We start from the raw sequence: 24,182 nt of genomic DNA on the forward strand, positions 1-24,182 counted from the left end.
CGGCTCTGTGTCCTCATCTGTAAAGCAGGAAGTACTTCTCTTCACCCGAGAACTAAATGAGATTATTTGTATCAAAGATCTTACACAGTTCTCGGTACAAAAATGTGCTCAGTGGTTTTAGATATTTGTATTCTTTTTTTTAAGTGAAAATACATTATTTTTTACCTTCCTCTGTATATTCTAAATGCTTTTGGAAGTCGGTGTTAAGACTTAGGGATCTTTAGACTAGCAATTTTTAAAATGGTATTTTAATACCTTGAGAACTTCATTTATTTTGAACTTATTTACTCTCCCTTCTCCATCTGTTCCCATCATGACCCTCTCCACATTACCATCACTTCCCACTGAGATCCCCCCCCCCCCATCAAGTTCAGTTTGTGTTGCCCAGTTAGTTTTGGGAGTGGAGTCTACCCTGGTTTGTGCTTTACCTACCAGAGGCCACATTGTTAAAGAAAATCAAGTGTTCTTCTCCCAGCAACTGCCATGGCAGTAGCTCCTTGGCCAGCAGTGGGATTCCTCTCTGCTGGGATTTGATCTGGTCGCATTACTTCTACAGTCTAAAAGCAGAGAGAGCAATGCTGGTGCCCAGCTGCCTTCCTCCAGGATCCAGCCCATAGATTAGTATAAGGTCCCCACTTCAATTAATCCAGTGTAGAAAGTGCTCATGAGCATGCGCAGAAGCATGTTTCTGTGGAGATTAGATTACCCATCATAATCTGGATACATATTGATGAGCACTGACTGCCGGAAAGGTTAGTGACGCAGCCCTTTTGCCTTTCTGTTCTGTTCTATTCTGTTCTGTTAGCTACACGCAGCTGGGCTGTTCTTTCTTTTGCCTCGCTTGCTTGGGGTTAGGAATTGGTAACTTGGCAACACCAAGGGATACAGCCAAAGTAGCTTCACTGTCCTGTGGACATTTGTGAAAGTGGCACCTCATCTTCATCTCTGTGAAATCTACATACAAGACCAAGTGACACATGCCTGTGTGGTGGTCGAAGCCTAAGCAAAGTGAAGGAGAACCAGGACTTCCTGAGGCTTAGGCTGAGATGCAGGGCTGGAAGGCACGGTGTAAGTAGGAATTCTGGGAAGGAAATGTGGAAACTAACTTCCCGGAGTGTGTGATATCAATGCTGACTACTCAAACCCAAACTAAACCAAACCAAAACCAAACCATTTATTTATTGTTCATGTGAGGAGGGCTGTACATGTAGCGGTCAGACGGCAATTCGAAGGAATTGGTTCTAGCTTGCTGTGTAGGTTCTGGAGGTGAAACCCAGGTTGTCACGTGTGGTAGCAGTTGCCTTTGTCCACCAAGCCATCACACTATTTCTCATGTTCTTCTTCAATCTCTCAGGGATGCTTCATTCCACTCACTGCCATTGTGTTAAACTTGCCAAGTCCTTTTAAGTTGAGTCAGTAAATTGTTACTGCAGAAACCTCAGTAATAATGTAGAACTACTTAAAAATAAAAGCCTTCTCACCAGTGCCACGCCACTAGTTCCCCAAACAGCCCCCTTTGCTTCCCAGTGAGCGGACAGATGGACAATAGACATCAGATGTCACTCTGAATGCAACGGTGAAACGTTACTCATTTTAAGTTCTCAGATTCACGTTTGCTCCTGATGTCCACATGGGCGCTTATATTAACTGGGTAGAAGATGCTGGAAAAGTCAACTTCTTTAAGCAGTCTCCCCTTATTCCTCTTCCCCTCTCTGCAGTTCCTTTTGAAACAAACACAAAGGCAGAGTCAGTCACACCTTCTGAAGCTTCTCAGAATGATGAACAAGACCCACGAGACAGTTCGGAGTCCGGCCTGCTGAACTTGTTTCCAGTGAAGGTGCACCCCAGTGGAGTAGAATCATCACCAGAGAAAAATGCCTCTGTCCCCGATGCTCCTAACATACTGAGCCCCCCACAGACCCACATGCCAGACACGTACAACCTGGTGTGGAGGGCAGGGAGGGATGGCGGAATGCCCATCAATGCCTATTTCGTGAAGTACCGAAAGGTAGTTCATTTTTCTGTTCTCATTTTTTAACCCTGAGTGTATGCGAGACATTTATTTAGTGTGTTTTACATCTGTGGTGGAGAGTAAGAGTGTTCCAGAATAAGTTTGTCAGAGGCTCCTCACTAGTCACTCTGGATTGACAGACCTTAGGAAACCATTAAGGATGGAGTATAAATAAATTTTTCCCAAGTTGAAGTCTAATCCCCAGTAAGCATAACATTACTTTTCCTTCCCTCCATCTCTCTCTCCCTTCTTTCCCACCCTGAGCTGGGGATGGAACTCAAGGTTTCAAGCTAGGCTGTTGATTGCTGCTGAGCTCCGTCTCTGACCCCCATCACTTCCCATTTTCTATCAAGCTTCTTGTTTTAACATACTGGGCATCAAACTCTGTAAGCTTTGAAAACTGTAATTCTGTTGTTTGCCAGGTTAGATACTCATCACATAAAGAAGGCCTGTTGGGGCAAGGTCCTCTGGCATCATCTTTGGCCATTGCATTGTAGGCTGGCCTCTTACTAGTACTGGAGTCTTAAATGGCTTGGTTATTAATTTGTCATGCTTGGGCCTCTATGTGTTGATTTTTGGGGTGATATTTTCCTCTGCAGGCTATACTAAAGCAAAATTTGAAAGCTCGTCTTATAATCTTAATGAGATTAACACATTTCACAAGGTGAAGGGCATTGCATCTCTCGCTCACAATAACAGATCACTCTGCAAACTCCTCTAGAATTAGATAAATGCTGCTTTCTGTGCCGTTGGGAAGAAAGGTTGTCTGCCCTCAGTCTCTAATTATCTGGGTTTCTCTTGAGCAGCTAGATGACGGTAGCGGCGCGGTGGGCAGCTGGCACACGGTTCGTGTCCCTGGGAGTGAAAACGAGCTGCATCTGACTGAGCTGGAGCCTTCAAGCCTGTATGAAGTTTTGATGGTGGCTAGAAGTGCTGCTGGCGAAGGACAGCCTGCCATGCTCACCTTCCGGACCAGCAAAGGTGGGTGTCATCCGTCAGAGGGAACGGGCCGTGTAATGCTAATTTATTAGTGAGAATCCTGTCGGATAATAGAAATCCCAAGATATAACTCTGTTACCTATGCATACTGTAGCACCTTTTTTGGGGGGGCTGCATTTAGGTGGTTGTATTCCAGTGTAATATTCCATACATAATTCTGCAAATTCACGATGAGCAGCATTCATATGGGTGAGTCACAGACAGACAGAGACAGTCATAGACTTAGACAGACACAGATATAGACAGACAGAGACACAGACATAGACTTAGACACACAGGCACAGACACAGACTCAGACAGAGACATAGACAGACACAGACAGACATAGACAAGGAAACAGACAACCAGAAGGTTTCTGAAGAACTGCTGATCCTCAGTCAGTGACAGACACTGGCAGCACTGGAATGAGCAGTAGCAACAGGATGAATTCACTCAGCAGCCACAGGGAAATCTGACTGAGCAAATCTGGACTGCTCCCAGGCCTCAGGGTGGGTCTTCCGGCTTTTCACACAGGCGCTCCATTCTCAGGTGATTCTAACCGTGGCAAGCTTACCTCACACCCAACCATCACCTGTGGCACTTACTGTAGCGCCATGAAGACACATTTAGAGTTCTCTTAACAGTGAGAGAGAGAGAGAGAGAGAGAGAGAGAGAGAGAGAGAGAGAGAGAGAGAGAGAGAGAGAGAGAGAGAGAGAGAGACACCACGCGTCTGTCCTGGTTCCTGACACCAGCTTAGTATAAGTGAGATCCTGTGTTTAGACAGAAATATGTCTCTGTTGTAGCTAGTTATGTCTCATAGTCATTTCTGTTTTTACTTTGCATATGTGAGCTTATTGCCTTTTAAAAAATACTTTACAGAAAAAGTGGCATCATCAAAAAACACCCAGGCATCCTTTCCGCCCGTGGGCGTCCCTAAGCGGCCTGTTACTTCGGAGGCTTCCAGCAGTCACTTTGGAGTCGTGCTTACGGATTCCTCTAGGCATAGTGGAGGTAAAGAATCTTTATGCTGCTTGTTTATAAATGCCATGCTTGTTTATAAATTCACTTTGGGAGGTAGGATAGGGACATTTGTTATTAAGGTTGTGTTCTAGCCTGCACAGCTATTTTTTATATGTGTATGTATATGTGGTGCACGTGTGTGTGTTTGGGCACATGTTTGTGCATGTGCGTGTATACATGTGTAAGAGAGAGAGGCAGGTATATCTATAATAAATTATTTTACTAAAAGATTTTGTGTCATTTACTTTTATTGCTATGTTTAATCTTACGAAATTTAAATGGGCAGCAAATTTTCCTTTGTAATATTTAAATTTCACATTTTTTCAGCTCTAGCCTCATGTGGTACTGTGTGTGTGTGTGTAATGTTGGAGATTAAACCCAGGACTAAGTGATGCTAGGCTAGCACTGAACCTCTAAGCTACACACCCTGCCTTCAAGTCACTTTTTGTAATCATGCTAACTCGGGACAAGTAGAGAGCATCTAACATCTGCTACTATGATCTACACGTGTCCATGCTTCCCCCCCTTATGTTTTTATAGTTTACCATGAATTGATATCAAACAAAACAGATCCTAGTCCTCTGAGCTGCCGTCTTCGGTGTCGGGAGCCTTCCTTTCCTGAGGAGCCTCTCTCTCTCCAGAACTGCTTGTCAGTTACTTAAACCCGATACTAAGTGAATGCCGGCCAGCACTACGAGAGGAATGTGGACACCTCAAAGGGAAATGCTTTACTATTTACTTAACCAACACATAGAAGTCACTCTCTGCCCCCACAGTAGGGATGAAATAGTCCTTGATCTCAAGGACTTAAAGCATAGTGGGTGGTACAGACATCGGAACACACGCCAGTGAGTTGACTGCTAAGGAAGAAACAGCTAAGCCCATAGAACAGAATGTATACTACACAGGCATGCCTGTGACATATGCCTGTGACAGCCTGCGCATATACTCTTGGTATTCTGGAGTCAACAGAGAGACACCCAGCTCAACCACTTGCTACAAAGGAGGGCATATTATGGTTCACACAACTGCTTGGCAGCTTGAGTTAAGCCTCAGAAGAGAAGAACAATGCCTCCAGATGAAGAAGATAGCAGATGGACAGACAGAGAGTAGATGTTGTTTGCTGTGACTTATTGCTGGTGGGAGTGACGATAGGATAAGGTACAGGCAGTGCCCATGATACGATACAATTAAAAGTGTAACCTCAGGTAGCAAGTAAGGACACTTACTGCCTGGCAGCCCAAAGACCCACGAGCTGAACGAAGAGAAACTCTTTACAAACTGTTCTCTGACCTCTGTGTGAGTGAACCCACATGTGTGCTGTGTCATATGTCCCTCCCTACAACAAATAAACAAATACATAGAATAATACTTTAAAAAATGTAATCTTTTCCTGAGAGCTGTGAAAGCCCTAGTGCTTAATCTACCCCAGGATCATGAAGGTGGGTTCCCCAGGGCAAGGTTCCTTTATTACACTTGGCATGTGTTGGCCCATATGATTTCTCCAAATGTTGGAAGCGTGACTGCATAATCTGGTAGTGAGGGACTGCATTCATGTCACCTCCTCAAACAAAACCAAACCAAAAACCGTGAAGGGTCTTAAAGAGGAAGAAATGTAAAAGATGTACCTAGAAAATATGAAGACATCAGTGATTGAAGGAAGAGGTAAGGGGACAGCAGCGGTTAGATTACAGGAGGCTAGACTACAGGAGGGAGAGGACAGCTGAGGTTACACTACAGGAGAGAGGGAACAGCCGAGGTTAGAGTAAAAAGTAGGTATAGCTGAGGTTAGAAGGTTAGAATAAGGGAGTTGAGGTAGAGCCGGAGGTTAGAGTCAAGGAGGAGGGTTACGGTTGAGATTAGAATCAAGGGGGAGGGTTACAGCTGAGGTTAGAGTCAAGGAGGAGGGTTCCAGCTGAGGTCAGAGTCAAGGGGGAGGGTTCCAGCTGAGGTCAGAGTCAAGGGGGAGGGTTCCAGCTGAGGTTAGAGTCAAGGGGTAGGGTTCCAGCTGAGGTTAGAGTCAAGGGGGAGGGTTCCAGCTGAGGTTAAAGTCAAGGTGGAGGGTTAAGGCTGAGGTTAGAGTCAAGGGGAGGGTCCCTGCTGAGGTTAGAGTCAAGGGGGAGGGTTAAGGCTGAGGTTAGAATCAAGGGAGAGGGTTCTGGCTGAATAGAATCAAGGGAGAGGGTTAAGGCTGAGGTTAGAATCAAGGGGGAGGGTTAAGGCTGAGGTTAGAATCAAGGGGGAGGGTTAAGGCTGAGGTTAGAATCAAGGAGGAGGGTTCCAGCTGAGGTTAGAGTCAAGGGGGAGGGTTAAGGCTGAGGTTAGAGTCAAGGAGGAGGGTTCCAGCTGAGGTTAGAGTCAAGGGGGAGGGTTCCAGCTGAGGTTAGAGTCAAGGGAGGGTCCCGGCTGAGGTTAGAGTCAAGGGGGAGGGTTAAGGCTGAGGTTAGAATCTAGGGGGAGGGTTAAGGCTGAGGTTAGAATCTAGGGGGAGGGTTCTGGCTGAATAGAATTAAGGGGGAGGGTTAAGGCTGAGGTTAAAATCAAGGAGGAGCGTTCCAGCTGAGGTTAGAGTCAAGGGGAGGGTCCTGGCTGAGGTTAGAGTCAAGGGGGAGGGTTACAGCTGAGATTAGAGTCAAGGAGGAGGGTTCCGGCTGAGGGTAGAGTCATGGGGGAGGGTTACAGCCTAGGTTAGACTCAAGGGGGAGGGTTCCAGCTGAAGGTTAGAGTAATAGAATCTATAGTGAATGGGGGGAAGGAAGCTTGGGTGCAGGCAGCTCGGAAGCATTTACAAGAGACATGGATAAAAGATTGTAGGTGAAGATTATGAGTCTGGAACTCTCCAAGCTGAAGTTATTTGCTTTCTGGTTATACAACACCTTCCCAAGGAGGAGACCATGTCTGCTTTCCAGACAGGGACGCAGGCTCTCAGGTTTCCGTGTGATAGACGGTGGCGCAGCTGCCACTGGAGTCCACACTTTCTTTTAAAACTGCAGCTGCCATTGTTGCAGAGACTGTGCTCGTAGACGTCTTCTCCTCAGTAACTCTTGTGTTCTCATCTTGCACAATCATCCTGAGAAAGTAATTTGGTTTCCTGTAAAGATCTGCACTAACCTTTCTGCCCATTCTGTTTCCATTGCTTTCTAGTGGAAAGGAATATAGTAAGTATCACCCACAGTTGCCTGCTAATGCCTTCTTCTGTTCATCCCTTAAGCCGTTTGTCCTGTAAAACACCCTGGCTTTCTGCATACAAGGACCATGTTCAATGTGGTTTCCTTCTTATGCCTAGAAGGAAGGCTTAGAGATGCTGAAATAAAACAAGTCCATGCTTGGGAAACATGGACTTGGAATAAAGATAGACTTCTTTCCTTGGTGTCTTCACCAATACTGTGGCATCGTGGCCCAGGTTGCCCTTCCTTGTCATTTAAAAGCTCAGTTGGCTGCACACCAAAAGACCGACTGGCCTGCTGAGAACTGGACCCACAGGATTCTCAGGCAGCTGATGGGGAGGCAGAATAGCAGGTTACTGGGGTGGGTGTAACTATTTTGTGAGCCATGCTAGTAGGACTCAGGAAGGAAACCAGTAACAGCCACTAGACTGCTGGTTCAGCAAGGGAAGTTAGGCTCCTGATTTAAATGCAGGTGACCTCGTTCCCAATGCTTACATCTGCCACAGGGTCTAGTGCCTCTCAGCTGTCACGTGGTTGGCACTGTGTTTGGCAGTGCTTCCTGCAAGCTGCTGGACATGACCCTATAGCTCATTGTTCTGTCTGTGTCTCGGTCTTTCTGTGGCACTGTTCCTGTCTTTCTCACATCCTCTCCCTCCCTTGTCACCTTATTAGTATTGATGTCAACATACTCTGTCCATGCATGCGCTGACAAGCTTGGTTTCAAACCAGCAAATCCTTGAGACCTTGAGGCACCTGTTAAAGGAACGTAATTGTAACAATCAGTAGGTGGTTGGCTTGGTCTATGTAATTTGGAAAAGGTTTCAAATAAGAAAACATTGTGAGAATTGTTTATCTATCATAGCCCAAATCATATAATTATTTGTATACTTCTTAAGCCATAAATCTAAAATAGAAAAGCAGAAACCATCACATTCATTAACTTTCCTTCCTGGTGAGTTAATTATACCTGTAATCATTTTTCTTCCTTCTCCAGTCTCTTGTGTTTCCTTTCTTGTACATTTTATTCCCGTTAGCTTTTAGAGAGGACAGGGAGGCTGTAATATTATTAGTGATGATAAAAAAAAAATTGATGAGGTACCTTAAACACCGGGTTTGGGGTTTACCCCTCAGAGTGCTTTTAGGTTCTTCTTATCTCTGACATCATGGTGATGGAAAAATGAGTGCTTCCAATTTTCAGTCCCAGAGGCACCAGATCGACCCACTATCTCCATGGCGTCGGAGACCTCAGTCTACGTCACCTGGATTCCCCGCGCGAATGGCGGCTCTCCCATCACCGCCTTCAAGGTGGAATACAAGCGTATGAGAAGTAGTGACTGGCTGGTGGCTGCTGAGGACATCCCTCCTTCCAAACTCTCTGTGGAAGTTCGGAGTTTAGAGCCAGGTAATAATACTTTTGTTGTTGTTGTTGTTTGTTATGGTAACAATTTCTTATTTTTGAAAATAAAATGTGGAAAAGATAATAACTTATGTCAACTGTACCCATCCATACTTACTGTTTCTATTTTATTAGATTTCCTTCTAGACTTTTTTTTTCTCTGTGCCTATATATGCTCTGGAATCTGATTATAAATATGATTTTACATCCCTCACATTGTGTCTAACTTTGTGAGTGTGTCATACTTTGCTGACTATTTTTGTTGGCGTCATTTCAGTGGTGGAAATCGAAGCCACGGCCTTGTCTATGCCAAGCAAGCTTTGGTCCCACCCCTCAACTGTTCTTCATTTCTAGATTTTAAATGGCACCTCCAATCCCAATTCTTGAATCTATTAATAATATTATCTGTAAGAGAGAAAAAAAAGTATAAGTAAGCTTATACTTTTGTTTGGGTTTATGGCCACTTTTGCGTTTGGAATCTTGACTGTACACAAGTTTTGTAGATGTTGGTGTCTACCTTAATTGGGAGAAGGCAGCAGTTTTAGATATGGGTGGGACCAAGTCAAATTTTCTGAACTGAAACTTTCCAACAATTGTATTTGAATGATAAGGAAACTTAGTTTAGGATTTTAATTTATTCTTTAGATGCATCGTAGCCTTGTTACAATTTTATTTTTTTTTAAGTTACATGTGTTTTGTTTCTGCCCCATTTCCCACAAGGTTCAATATACAAATTTAGGGTCATTGCTATCAACCATTATGGTGAGAGTTTTCGGAGCTCAGCATCCCGTCCCTACCAGGTGGCTGGCTTCCCAAACCGTTTCTCCAATCGCCCAATAACCGGACCTCACATTGCATACACGGAGGCTGTCAGCGACACTCAGATTATGCTCAAATGGACGGTACGTGAGTGAGCATCTAATTAGTGAGATTTCATGTCAGCAGTGTAGTGCTCTCTGGGTGTGCTGCTCGGAGCTGTTGAAAGTTAATTGCAGAGAGATGGAAGGGCACTGAGGTTTGTCTGCAGCACATGATCTCAGAGACAGGGTGAAGATGGTGTCGCTGTTTCTTCTGCTCTCGTCCAAATGTTGTTAACTTGACTAGCATTTTATGCTCTATTCTTCTTGAACCAGTGTACACTTATTTTTGAAGCTAATGAAGTGTGTATTGTTTTGTTTTTATTTAGTTCTGTAGTAAGCTAGTTGCTCGTATACTTTTGAGTATCTCTGAATCAGGTTGAAAGATTTTGTAAAATAAAGCTAGAGAAACATTGCCGTTTAGCTGAGGAAATTCGGATATGACTCTTATTTTTGCCTCTGACAAGACTTTGCTTCTGTTTTCTAGTATATTCCATCAAGTAACAACAACACTCCCATTCAAGGGTTCTATATCTACTACCGCCCTACAGACAGTGACAATGACAGTGATTACAAGAGAGATGTTGTGGAAGGTGAGTCCCTTGGTAAACTGGGACCCTCGACATGCTTTTGGGGGAGGGGCCAAAAACATCAGGAATCCATCTTCATAGGCTAAGACTGAGTTAGACATGAGCTGGTATGTGCTGTTAAGTGTGTTCTCCTATAACCCAAATTTCCCAGTCTCTCCTCTCCACAAGATTGCCCTGATTTTGTTGCAGAGACAGTTTAAAAAGTATGGGAGAAGATACTTTGTGAGTAGTTCGTCTGAAAACGATTTTGACTTTTTTTGTTGTTGTTGATTTTGTTTTGTTTTTTAATGACTAATGACCTGAATGTATAAATCAGTTGTAACTTCTTACTATATTAAAAAAAAAAGTCTTGGTCTGTAGAGCTCTGCACTAGGACAGTCAAATGTTAAGCATGCTATCCACCTTTAGAGATGTTCAGGAGTTGGAGTGTTTTGCAGAGGGAACAAGAAACAGTCCAGGTGTGAAGGGTGTCAACACTGTTCCTTGGCTGCATTTACAGTTCAATCTTGACTGTTGCCTTTGCCCTGGTAGCTGCTGTGACCTACTGGTCCACCTCTCTACCCACAGCCATGCCTTTTGTATCTTTTTGCAGTGAAGAAGTTGACACCAGCCTCAAGTTCTTGGTGCAGGATAGTTCCCGCTGCCCACCATTCCCCATTGTAATGCTTTGCGCTGTTGGGACTCTGTGTGCCTGTTGCTCGTGACAGATCTTCCCCAAAGTTCTAGTCCACATTAATCTCTGCGTGCTTCTCTCACAGCATTTTCAACTATATATTTCTCTTACTAACCTAACTTACTTCAGTCAGGGGATCTTTGTTCCCTCAGCCGGATTTCCAGTTCCTTCAATGGTGAGGCATTCAGAATTGGATGAGTCCATGGATGTGTGAATGGCGCCCAACAAAAGAGCAGTGGAGTGTCTGTCGATGGGGTGGAGCTAGGAAACAACATGAGAGCTCTATTCAAATGGGTAGACTTCTGTGTGGGAGGGGAGCTGCTCCAGTCAGACAGACGGTTATAAGGACATGATATAGAGGGGAGTTTTCTTGCATAAAAGTCTAGGTTCCCTCACAGTCTGGAAGCATCAGGTATAAGCCAGATGCTTCATTCTTGGTAAATTTTTAGATGGGTTCTTGGTGTGAGAGGAAAACTTCTTCTAAGCTCTGTTGTTAGTCCAGAAGTCTGATCATTTGGAATAGTGAAAGTCTTGGTTGGGTTTATAATTCAGTGGTAGAACCTGTGCTTTGTATGTGCCAGGCCCTGAGTTCTATCTCATACACTTATGCACACACACACACACACATACACACACACACACATACACACACATATATATATCCCTGTATACATATATGCATATTATAGAAATCTTGTCAGAAAATTTCTCTAGGCCTAGGATTCACCATATGACTTCCTGCCATTAAATACCTAGTTGGTTTTTTTTTTAAAATCAATTTAAGTATGCTATCTCATCAAATATTACATCATTTGGGGTATTTTATTTTTTTATATTTATGAGTCATTAATCACATGTGTATTACATGTATGTCCGGTGCCTACAAAGGTCAGAAAAGGGTGTCAGATACCCTGGCACGGAAGTTGTGGATAGTTAGTTGTAAGCTGCCATGTGGGTGATGGAACCAAACCAGGTCCTCTAAAAAATGATCAAGTTCTCCTTACTGTTAAGCAGTCTCACCAGCCTATGTAGGATTTCTTTTAGTACATATTCAATGGAGTTACTTTTGTAGCATAATAAAAACTTTACACTCTGCACATGACTCATTTTAAATGAAAGAATGTACGTTCAGTGGCAACCTTGTTCAGCACTCTCAGAAGTCAAGGCGGTAGCCATCTTGGGGGAGAGAAGGAAACAGAGGGGCAGCAGGAGACAGTGGGATGCAGCGGTGTTCTCTTGGTGGTCTAGACGTCGGTGCCTTGAGTGTTTGCTTTGTGAACATTCATTGTGCTACGTACTCAGAGTGTGTGGCTCTTCAGTTTGCATACTTTCTGTCAATCAAAAGGCTGTGAGCAAAAGCAGAAAGATGAGTAAGATTTCTGTGTTTTGTTCTGTCCAAGTCTTTGTTTTAGTTTAGATGATTTAGAAGAATGGGGATATCAGGTTTTTATTTTTAAAACTTGTGACATAGGTTAAACATTTGCATACGATGATTCTAAACAAAGCAGACATTAGGTGACATGAACCTCTGTGTCTCTCCCTTGTCCTTGCCTTCCTTCTGTACTTTCTAGGAATCCCTGTGGGTTAACAGTTTTTAAACTGTGCTCTTGAGAGGAGTCTGAACTTTTACAAAGCTCTGTGATGGGAGCCTGGGACTGGAAGAGCATTTTCCAGTGTCTGATGCGTAGCGGAGCTCATGGGCTCTCTGCGAGCTTGTTTAGAAATGTAGCACACTGAGCAGTTAGATGTTTAAGTGGGATCCGCTGTGCTGTGTAATTTGCTTATTGCTTATTTTCATTTTGAAATTCTTTCTGTGGCAGTTGGAACTATTGGTTTATTCTTCCAAAACCAGGAACAAAAATTATCTTAAAAGGTTTGGATACTTACGTGTGTATTGATCTAAAATTTAGGGTTTCTCCCCTGTCTCTAATGAGTGAACTATAAAGACTATGAAAGAACTATGTAAGAACACTTATATTTCTAACACTCTCTGATCTTCTAATTCTTTGCCACATTAGGTAACTACAAATGTGCTCAGCTTGACAGTGTTTTTCTGAAGTATTTTTATCTTGTTAAGTGGAGTTCCAGATAAATCCGTGTATAAAATTCATTCTGCTCTGTGGTTCTCATTGTGAAGCTTAGCAGAAGGTGTACACTCACTGGCTGGGTTTAGACTCAGCAGTGCACTGCCTTACTTATCCAGTGCAAAAATTCCTTCTCTTTACCAGCCTATACTTTTTGCTGTTGGAAAGATTAGACGCAACAATGAAATATAAATCAAAGAAGGTGTATATTGTAACTGTTTTCTCCTAAAAATCAGAAACTTAACCCCCACTGTTACTAGGTCTCTGAAGTCTAACTAGTCCTTTGGGTCTAGTGGAGAAGTTTGTAGGTGGGTTGTAGAACCAGGAATCCCAAAAGAAGTAATAGAGCAAGAAGTAGTCTGTAGGATATTTTAGCAATTTAGAAATAGGCCCATTCTAGCTTCAACCTGTTTTTTAATGAAGGAAAAACCAACCAACTAACCAAAACAAAACCAAAACCAAGTTGGGACAGAGGAGGTCTCTTTACAAGTGTAAAGTATGTATGTATAAATATATATACAGAGTCTAGAACCCACTTCTACAGCCCCTCAGAGACACTCAATCTGAGACGCTTGATCTCAGACAATCAGATTTTCTCCCCTGTAGAGTGAGAGTCTGAACGAGGGGTTTTTGTGCTTGTGACTTGGAACGGGGCTGAAATGTTTTGGTCTGTGTTGAATTAGAAAGGAGCCTGTGATACTGGCCCTGTCAGCCAAGCAGATTTGAGTTATGCATGTGGTGTGGTATTTATTTTTTCTTTCCCTTTAATTAATTCTTAAATCAGTTGGTGGTATGCTTGGATTTTTAGGAAACATTGGAGACAGTCTGAAGAGTCATTTTCTAAAAGGGATTAGGAGTACTTGAAGAGTTAATTAAATCTGGCAAAAGTGTCCCTGTTTATGAAAGTTGGTCACAGATCCATGAAAGTGAAAGCGGAGGGTGATTTACACCGAGTGCTCAGTTTGGGAGTGTTTCTAAATGAAACCTTGGCCGCATGCCACAGATAACAGAGACCCAATAGTGGAGACACTTGTGTCGGTCTAAGACCCTCAGGAGCGGAGGCTGAGGGCTCCCACTGCTGAGTTTGCCTCCTGTGGACGCTCAGAGCTTTATTGCGGTGTTTGACTGTCGGCCTGTGACGTGTCAGTGGTAATGGAAGAGAGTTTGGTGAAAGCCTTTCCTGCCTCTGGGTGCCTTCTCAGGGCCATGCATGACTTGCTGGCATTTGTACCATGGCTTTTCAGTGGATGGGCATGGTGACTGGGCTTGCTGGACTGAAATGAGGATTTGAGGAATTTTTCCCCTATGCCATTAATTTTTAATAAAACCAGGACTGCTACCAACACGCAGACACCCTTTCACTGAGTTTATCTCTTCATCTCCTTCACATGCCACTCAGTAGAAATGCCATTCGTCTAAGACGCACTAAGAAATACTTACGTAGAATATGTTTTTCATCTCACAAGCTGTGTGAAGTGACAAGGGATTCTGTAAATCTCATTCTGAAAATACCAGAGAAGCGCACTGGTGTCATCCGGGCCGTGTGCTGTGTACAGCTACTCTCTCGTCTCTTCTCCAGGCTCGAAACAGTGGCACACCATCGGTCACCTGCAGCCGGAAACCTCCTACGACATCAAGATGCAGTGCTTTAACGAAGGAGGAGAGAGTGAGTTCAGCAACGTGATGATCTGTGAGACCAAAGGTAGGAGAGGCACGGAGGCTTGTGTTTCCTTTTGGCCAGTTACTAGAATTCCAAACTCTAGATCACGTCTCAAAATTACTTATCTACTTCTATGTGGGGATTTCTGCTTTGGATGAGTTCCAAGATGCAGGAATTTAGATTGCCCCTATAAAAGTATGTGGTATTGGCTAGACATTTATCTAAAAAAAAAAAGTCCTCATGAACATTAGTGGCACCCATTACTTTTAATGTGACTATATGCTAGTCACTTCTTTTTTCTTATTCTCTAAGAAGAGAGTAGAGATATTTGCTAACTACGTCCTATGAAAATTGAAATATCAATAAAACTGTAGATGGTTAAGGAAAAGTAACATACCTGCATTATCGTTTTTGATAATTCGAGTCTGAGACTGGGAACTCTCAGCTCTGCATGTCAAGGGCATGGTGCTAGCTGGTGTCCGTTCAGCTCTGTATTTAAATATGTGCTGTATTATGTTGAAGGGTCACAGATTCTAAACTGTCACTGTCTCTTGGCTTTTAAGGGCATCTGAGCACACATATGCATCTACACACACACAAAATTATATTATGTAAATCTTGCCAGGCCCAGTAGGAAACAATTCTGGTATAGGGTTGCAGCTCTGAGAGAAGGCACCTGCTTAGCATGTAGAAAGTGGTGCATTCCATCCCCAGCACTGCAAAGAGGAAGGGACTAAAACAGTGCTATAATGTGTTTTCTAGTCTTACAGCCCTGCTCCATCATCAGCTGCAGTTTACAGCCAGTAGAAACCTATTGACTATGGGCTGGGAAGTCGGAGACAGTCTGACAGTCTGGCAAGAGCCTCCGAATGCTGTATAGTGGAAGGCCAAAGTGTCCAAATTCAAACCTGTGTCCACATGAGCAGCCCACTCTTGTAATAACGGCATTGATCTGTCAGCGGGGATAAAGCCCTTATAACCTAATCACCAATTCCACTTTCTAATGCTGTTAGCGTTATGGTCACACTCCCACCTGGGTTTGGACACAGCCAAACAAACATAGGCCTCTGTTGCAGCCTTAAGATGGGTCTCTGCTGTGTGTTTGTGGGAGTGAAAGCGACGGAGTAGAGTAGGACTCCGTTTATACCCAGCGATCCTGCCTCCCGAGAATGGGCTGCCGGCCACTGTAGTCTGCTCCTGACAGAGAGGGACTTTACTATGACGTTTAGAGCAGTAAGAACATGTGACACGCAGACAAGAGAATGAGATTTGTATCACACTTGTGAAATAGCATTTGTAATCACAGTTGCGCAGGGCACCCATGAAGTAGCTAAGAGGACTGTGGACTGTAGTAGGTTTCATTGGAGATGCTTACTAGACACATGCAGGGTGTTTGGACCATGTGTACTGCTATAGTAGTTCAACACTAACCATTTAATGTGTGTCTCCCACCTTTTTTTTACGGGCGGAAGGTAAGACACTGATTCCAAGTCTTATTGAGAGGAAAATATATCACATAGAATAAGGGGCTTTGCTTATTTTTGGTCTTTGTTTGTTTGCTTTTGGGTTTTTTGTCTGTAAGTTGAAGTATTTTATTTCAACCCTGGGAGTTTCTGCAAGTACAGTTCAGCAGACCATCATACAGCTGTTTAGGTCAAACCAATTTGTATGTTTCTTGGCTCTTAGAATTTCTCAAAAACTTGTGGACCAAAACTTTGGCAGATCAGAATTTCACATTTGGATCCTTCTCTGTGACTCATTGGTGGTCAGATCATCTCTGTAAAGGAGTCTAAACAGACTGGCTTGCATTCCTAGCCAGACCTCCTTCAGAGAGTCTATTTCGTAAGCTCTGTGTTCACTCTAATTTAATTTTTTAAAAAAATATTCCTTGCAGTGAAACGCATTCCTGGAGCTTCAGAGTATCCCATGAAAGAGTTGAGTACCCCTCCCAGTTCTTCAGGAAACGGAGGGAATGTGGGGCCTGCAACCAGCCCTGCCAGGAGTAGCGATATGTTGTACCTCATTGTTGGCTGTGTACTTGGGGTCATGGTCCTCATTCTTATGGTTTTCATTGCGCTGTGTCTGTGGAAGAGTCGCCAACAGAGCGCCATACAGAGTGAGTCATTTATAAGTATTTCCTTGTATTTTTCTAAAGATGGGTAGAAAAAATATTGTCAGAACAAATATTGATTCCTAACACTCTCGTATATTTGTGCCATGGAATGAAAGCTGTTAGATACTCTCCGCTCAGGGGAGGTGACTTTAGAACCATTCATGCTGCCAGCCAAAGCATGTGGAGCATCAAATTAAATTGCCCAATAGAAATAAACACCAAAGCCAAAGCTAAGCAGGTCTCCATGTAAATAGCTGCGTGGGTGCTGGGAAAGCCTGGCTTTGTTGGACCACCAAAGAGGATGAGCGTTCAAGATTCAGCTCTGGAATCCACTGTCGGAACATCTTCAGGCTGGTGCCAGGCTAGTCAACAGGAAACAGAAATGGCTTAATGGACAGGAAGGTAGCGAAGACATTTCTAAGTTACTGTCATTGTGTGTCACAAGCTGCCTGTGTAACTGCTGTACCCAAACAAGTCTGAAGTTGCATAACATCTCCCAAATGCATCAAGAGGTGTGATCATAATGTTGACTATGGTACTGTTTCAGTACCAACAATTTCATATCCCTGTTTGAAACACTGTAACCAAATCAAGCATGGATATCAGACTTTGGTGAGAAGGGTCTCCTGTTTGGCCCCAAATGAGAAAATAAAAGAACAGCAAAAGGAAACCAAAAGTGACAAGTATTTCCAGGGACCACTGTCCGATTCTCCCCTTTTAAGTTAGAAGCTCATGAAAAGTAAAACCATCCATTTTGATCAGGCAGCACCTTCCAAAAGAGTTGTGGCCAGATTGGGGATGTCAGGCTGCAAAATTTGGTGCCATATTCTAGATGGTTCTGTTGTGTTACTTTCAACTGTATGTGTGTTGAATCGTAAAGCATTGTTCTAGCTACGTGAGCAAGACTGATCTGATAAGAAGTAATTTTCCCCAGTGACGATAATAGTTTTTACAAAATAAAAATTTCTCATGGGAGTGCTTATTCGGCCATTTATGCCACCAGAAGAAACTGATTGTCTCCTGCTTGTTAGACATTGCTAAACAATGGTGGTGAGTGGAGGAGGGCCTTCTCTGAAGGAGCACAGATTAGCTAGCCCAGGAGGATGTGAACCTGTGGGGAGAGAAAAGTACAAGGAGGAAGCTAGGGAGGACTTCCTGGTACTAAAAGTTTTGCTCAGGAGCTTTTAACGTAAGGACCAGAACTACCGTTTCGGCCTCTGGTACCTTACACCCTCGGCGTGCAGGATGACAGGAAATGCTACTGAAGAGCCAGCAGATGGACAGGTGTCCTGTTGTTTTTACCTGAAAGTGCTGCTTCCTGATGCTTAAAATGTCTTTTTTAATTTATACATATGACTGTTCTGTTTGCATGTCTGCCTGCATGACAGAAGAGGGCATCAGACCCCATTACAGATGGTTGGGAGCCATCATGTGGTTGCTGGGAATTGAACTTAGGACCTCTGGAAGGGCAGCCAGTGCTGCTAACCGCTGAGCCATCCCTCCAGCCCAAATGCTGTTTCTTTACTCATTGTTTGGACGGTTGTTTTGAGCTCTTGAAGTACGTAGGAGTCTACGCACTCCTACTCAACTGCTGCATCGCTTAGGAGGATTTGCTTCTGCACAATCTATTCCCTGGGGAGTGGTTTCTCCCTGGTAAACTTCCTCCTGTTAGCAGAGTCTGCTTTAACTCAGCATTCCAAGTTACTCCTCACTGTAAAGAAAAAGCAGCAGCAACGCTACCAACAGCCCTGTGAGAACAGTTTAGTATGTTTTATTTTAGTCTTGCTGGTAGTTTCTTAGTGCTTTCGTTGATAAAAGTTTTCAGCAGGAAGATTTTTCCTTCAGTATCTGACTTTGCTTTTCCTTCTGGATTTGTTTGCTCTTTTTAACAGAATATGATCCTCCAGGATATCTCTACCAGGGGTCAGAGATTAATGGGCAGATGGTAGAGTATACCACGCTCTCAGGAACAACCCGGATCAATGGGAGCGTTCACGGGGGCTTCCTCAGCAAAGGCAGCCTCAGCAATGGCTGCTCTCACCTCCACCACAAAGGCCCCAATGGAGTCAATGGCATCCTGAGTGGAAACATAAATGGAGGGCTTTATTCTGCACACACAAACTCCCTAACCAGGACATGTGTGGAGTTTGAGCATCCTCACCATCTAGTGAATGTAAGAGCTCTCATTATAAATGTCTGCTTGTCTGGGTCCCAGTGTGGCAGGGAACAAAGGACTGGTGAGCATGCCTGACACCCCTAGGTCATATATGTGGGCATTCTGTGTGTTTCTTGGAGCTTCAGATCCAGAGTAATCTTCATCGGGTTTCTGTCATCGGGAATAGCAATGACCCAGCCAGAGGGTTCACATTTGATTTACTTGCAGCCGAGTCTGAGAACTCAGTGCCGTTAAGTCTGAGCACAGCGGGCTGCCTCTGAGGAAGGAGGTGGAGGCTGCTGTCCCCATGGAAGAAGCAGTTCCAGTTTGGTACCTGCTGTTGTCATGCACAGTACAGGCTCTGGTGCTGCTAAGCTTCTTGACCTTTCAAAACACTTGTAAATATAGGGGGAAATCACCAAATGTTAGGATAGTACTCAGATTCTCTTCTGTGCTGGAGATGGGACCTGGGCCTTTTTTCATAGTCGGCAAGTATTCTACTTGACTCAAACCCCTAGCTTCTGAAGACCAGGCCAAAAACCTCCACAGGCTGTCAGGTTCCGATTCCTGACTGTCCATCATGAGTTTGTTTGTTTTGTTTAGTATTGTTTTTAAACCCTGTAACATATGTTTTTTACATTTTAGAATGCTAGCGTTCTTTAGCCGAAGGAGCTCTGTTAGAAGCCCTTGAAACTTCTTTATTTCTGAGACAAATACACACTTTTGTTTTTTTGATGGGACTGGAATGACTGGTATAGTTTAAATAATACTGGTTACAGGGGTCATATACAAGGAAGATTGTTTTATTATATTCTCTGGCTGGGCATCCATTATTACCTTTTAATCAGATAATTTGTTCAGTTGATCAAGTTAATCAAGTTGGTTTAGCTTTTACTGTTATTCTGATTACAAAGACATTTGCCACAATCTGGAAAAGTTTTCATCTTTAATTTAGAAAATTAGATGTATAAAACAAAACTTTTTAAGGTGCTTTTGTATCACAAAGCTGAAAAAAAAACAATGGCTTTGTGTGACTAGATTTTTGTACATTGTACAAAGTATATCATTACCAAAAGATAATAATTTCATTATTTTGTGGAGCAACTCCTGGCTTACCTTCAGACTCCATAAACAGTTTTATCACTGTTCCTAGTCCACACCTAGCCTCAGTCAAGGAAGCTGGTGGTCACAGCATTCAACTTGGCACAGCACGTGCTGTTTCTAAAAGAAGGGACCCTAAGGTGATGCTGTTCCATACGAACTGACTTGCCACTCAGATGATAGCTGCCCCATTAGGTGACAGGTTTAGAAGTTGTCGGCTGTGGTTCAAACTTTCCATTTTCTTACTTTTCTCAAAAGGAAGAAATAAAGAAATTAAGATCTTACTAGTCATCATGAAAATCACTGATTTGACTTTAACAAATTCAACAATTCTCATAAATGACATAATTTTTCTCAATTCTGGACTTTGCCCATATGTACTGGTTGTAGTCCAGGGATTGTCTTTCTCTGTTTTTCTAATCATTCCTGTTGTTAGGTGGATCAGGGTTACTGAAAGAAGTTTCTAGTCTTGCTTTGCTTAGGTTCTAGATGTTGTTATAAGATAAATGAAATGGAGAGAATTCTAGCAAAAGCAATTGCCTGAACCTTTTCTAACCTGGAAGGCCTGCTCAAGATTTGGGGCACACTGTGATAATGCCCCCAACCCTCAAATTCAGCTCTGCTGTTTCTCTTCAGAAAGCAGAACCCTGAATCTAAGGCCAGGCAGTCTTTAACTTCCTGTTTGCCATTCCGTATGTCAAGTGAACATTTTACAATGAGGTATGTGTTAATCTGGGCATTTTCCTTAATTGCTCAGTGTTTTCTGCCAAAAGCAACATCAGAATATTAATATTCCCTCCAAGTCATTGCTGGCTGGGAGTCTACTCCATCTGGAAATACATGACGTCTTAACACAGTTCAGTCTAGTGAACAGACCCAATCGAAATAATTACAGGAAAACGAAGATGGGCTGATCTTGTGACATCATTCAAACAAACTTTACACCCTGTCTCTCTAACGGGCATCACACAAGCTTTTTCCATGACTGCTAGAAAAGAAAACACAAGTGGGCGCTTATGATGTATAATATATTTGAAGGCATAAATTTGAAATATTAAAAGGAAATGACTAACCTCCCTCCAGTTTGTTGCCTTTTTCCAGTACAGAGGTAGCAGGAAGAATGTCGCAGTTTAGCTTAGGGAGAATAGTGTGACATTGTGTGGCGCTCACTTGTGAATCAGTCATATACATTACATTGCTCAGGCAGTGTGTGAAAACGTACCATGTACCCACTTGTTATGAATGTGTACTTGTGATTATTTGGCAAATGCTCTCTGGTTTCTTCAGCTTCTTCTTTTCTTTCTTCTTGAACGTTGTCCTGACCAGGGTGGAGGAGTGTACACAGCTGTCCCTCAGATTGACCCACTGGAATGCATTAATTGTCGGAATTGCCGGAACAACAATAGGTATGTCAGCGTGTGCCCCGCCACCGTGCCGTGACCTATGCATTCTGTGCTGCTGCCTTAGCGATTTTTCTAAACTCTGTCTCTGACACAAAGCCCTACCACCCTTCATGGAAGGCTGTTAATATTGGTTTTTTCCTGCTCTATAATTGTCATCTTTCTGTGATTCAGTTTCTTCAGATATGTAGTGACCATACTAGAGGCTTTGTTTTATAACAGCATTGTTGAAGCGCATGGTTGGTTCATCTCTGTATGCAATTTTTGTCTTTTCCCGTTTCTTATTTTCATGTCTCTGTTGGGATGAGGATAAATACAGTTGATCATGTTCAAAAAGTAATCAAAACAAAACCATCTCTTTTCTATACAGTAGTTTTCCATAAGAGTGCTGAAATTTTCCTACTAGATTATACAGTGTTTCTTTCTTTCTTTCTTTCTTTCTCTTTAATTCTTAAAATCTTCAGATACTTAAGAATTTTTACTTGGACCATGGTGGTGTATGCCTTTAGTCCCAGTACTTAGGAGACATAGGCAGGTGATTTCTGTGAGGTTAAGGCTAGCCTGGTCTACCAGTGAGCTTCAAGACAGTCAGACTACATAGAGAAACCCTGTCTCAAAACAAAACAAAAACCACAATAAAATTGTGTGTGTGTGTGTGTGTGTGTGTGTGTGTGTGTGTACACATGGGTATGGGTACACATATGTGCCTATGGAACTTAGAAAGTAACATAGAAAGTAGTCATGGTGGCACATGTCTATAATCTCAGTAACCTGTAGTTTCAAAGTTTGAAAGCTGTAATCAGGAGAATTACATATTCAAGACTAGCCTGGGCTACATAATAAGACCTTGTTTCAAACACAAGCAAATAAAAATTTGCCAACTTTGACACACTGAATAGCAGAAAGCTTTAATGCTATTTCCTATAGCAGGCATTTGGTTAAGAATCTTGTTTTTGTTTTTTTAAGTTGGGCTTGATAGTGTAAGCCTTTAATCCCAACTACTTGGGAGTCTGAGGCAGGGGAATTCTAGGTTCAAGGCTAGCGTGGTATGGAGGTGGGAGCTCTAAACTCTTTCAAATACTTCTCTATATATCAATTTCAAAGAATTATTAAAGTTGCATAAGAAATTAGTTCTTTTCCATAATGATGGTAGTCCTAAAAACCTATCCCTCTGCTGAAATTCTCTACCTAGAAAACTTAGTCCATAAGATAGCTGAAGGTAGTGCTTGCTTCGGCTGCATATATACTAAGATAGCTGAAGGTAGCTTGATATTTAGATCATGCTTTATCCGAAAGGTTAAGTATCGTCCCCGGAGTTAGTGACATCAGAAGGATGTAGCCAATCGTTCAGTCTGAAGCGCATCCTTCCTAGGCAGGCAAGCTGTGAGCCCTGGAATGAAAGCAAGCCTGGGCTATGTGGTGAGACCTGTCCTGTCTCAGAAAACAAAAAGCACATTGTTTTAGAAATTCTCAGAACAGAGCAATAAATCATTGCTACGTTTTGTTATTTACTTATCATGTAAAGTCTTATATGTTAGCCAGAGCTGCCTGGCCATTTTGTGTACTGGGTGTTTCCGGTCTGTGACAGGCATTCTGAAAATGTTCATATATCAAAGCTGCAGCTCTGCTCAGAGCTGTCACAGTTCATTAAGAAACATGTGAAATAATTTGTAGACCTGGCTGTGGCGGCTCTTGCCTATAAACCTGTACTTGAGAGGCTGAGATGGTCAGATTGCCATGGGTCTAAGGTCAGCTTGAGTTACAGAGCAAGATCTTTCCCCCAAAAAACCACAGGGAGGAAGTTCATGAAGCTGGCCCACATACTTGGTAGTAATCGGGTGGTTTAATATAACAGTGGTAGGCAGAGGTTTTGTGCCTTGAGTTTTCCTTTGTGGTTCTCGTGGTAGTCACAGACCTCAACTCTCCTTACAAATTGGAGTCTTGTAATTTGGTCTAGGAATAAGTAGTCCTGTGCTTGGTCATTGCTTATACCTGTAATCTTGGGAAATGAGTCAGCATCCTCCTCCAAACAGTGAAGGTGTGTTCTAGTACTGGAGGACCGATCACAGTATAATATAAACTTTCATGAAATGTCCTTATGATCAGATTCCACCTCAGTGTCCAAAGCAGATCCCATTTCTTTAAGAGAACTTAAATGAACTCTGGCAACTTGAGTTTGGCCATTTCCTATGTACATCTGTGTAGAATGTTGTGGTTTTGTTATAAATTGTAATTGTATTTCTTTGGTTTAATAACTTCCTGCATTTCAAGTTTGTTTCACTGCTATCTGGAAACAGGTGAATTCTCTTCTGCTGTGGTTTTCCCTGGCTCAAGTGTTCTTCCTGCATGAAGGAACACATACAGATATGCACAGAGACAGACAGATGCACACAGGGAATTGTATTAATGAGTAGCTACCCTCATCTCTCAGAAACTAGAATCATTTAACTTCCTGTTACTAATGCTATGGATATTGTGATCGAGAATAGGTTATCTGGTCTGTCAACCTAACACTTATGTGACAGACACCTAAGAGAAACCATTTTTAAAGGATACAAGCCTTGCAGCACAGACCTGTAATACCAGCTACTCAAAAAGCTGAGGCAGAAGGATTATAAATTTAAGCCTGCCTGAACTGCAGAGTGAGTTCAAGGCCAGATTGGACAATGTCATGAAACTTTGTCTTAGAAGTAAAAATTTGTGATCCCAAAGGGCTGGGGACAGAACTCAGTGGTGGCTTACATGCCTGGTGTGTGCAAAGCCCTGAATTAAATCCACAACACACACACCCCAAGTGAGGAAATGTATGTCTCAGCTCACAATCTCAGGGTAGTATTCCCTGCCACTTGACACCGTTGTTCCTGTGCTCTGACAGCTGCCGAACATCATGAGGGAAGGAGCAGCTCATTTCATAGTGAGCCATGTCATCTAGAGCCACGGCAGGTTAGTGAAAGACTTTAAGCAGATCACTTCAGC

General features: G+C 43.0%; 1 protein-coding gene across 1 annotated transcript in view; it reads left to right on the forward strand.

Annotated features, from left to right (window-relative positions):
* The window catches only part of CDON (cell adhesion associated, oncogene regulated), an 81,547-nt gene that overhangs the window by 46,588 nt on the left and 10,777 nt on the right, over positions 1-24,182 (forward strand). Inside the window, exons 9-18 of the mRNA XM_080929657.1 lie at positions 1,719-2,008; positions 2,818-2,992; positions 3,870-4,001; positions 8,376-8,579; positions 9,294-9,475; positions 9,918-10,023; positions 14,357-14,479; positions 16,332-16,553; positions 18,443-18,723; positions 21,133-21,212. Coding sequence (XP_080785783.1) covers positions 1,719-2,008; positions 2,818-2,992; positions 3,870-4,001; positions 8,376-8,579; positions 9,294-9,475; positions 9,918-10,023; positions 14,357-14,479; positions 16,332-16,553; positions 18,443-18,723; positions 21,133-21,212 — 1,795 coding nt within the window. The remainder of the gene's footprint in view (positions 1-1,718; positions 2,009-2,817; positions 2,993-3,869; positions 4,002-8,375; positions 8,580-9,293; positions 9,476-9,917; positions 10,024-14,356; positions 14,480-16,331; positions 16,554-18,442; positions 18,724-21,132; positions 21,213-24,182) is intronic.

The sequence above is a fragment of the Micromys minutus genome (assembly GCF_963924665.1).
Source record: "Micromys minutus genome assembly, chromosome: 16".
In the NCBI taxonomy this organism is placed as follows: domain Eukaryota; kingdom Metazoa; phylum Chordata; class Mammalia; order Rodentia; family Muridae; genus Micromys; species Micromys minutus.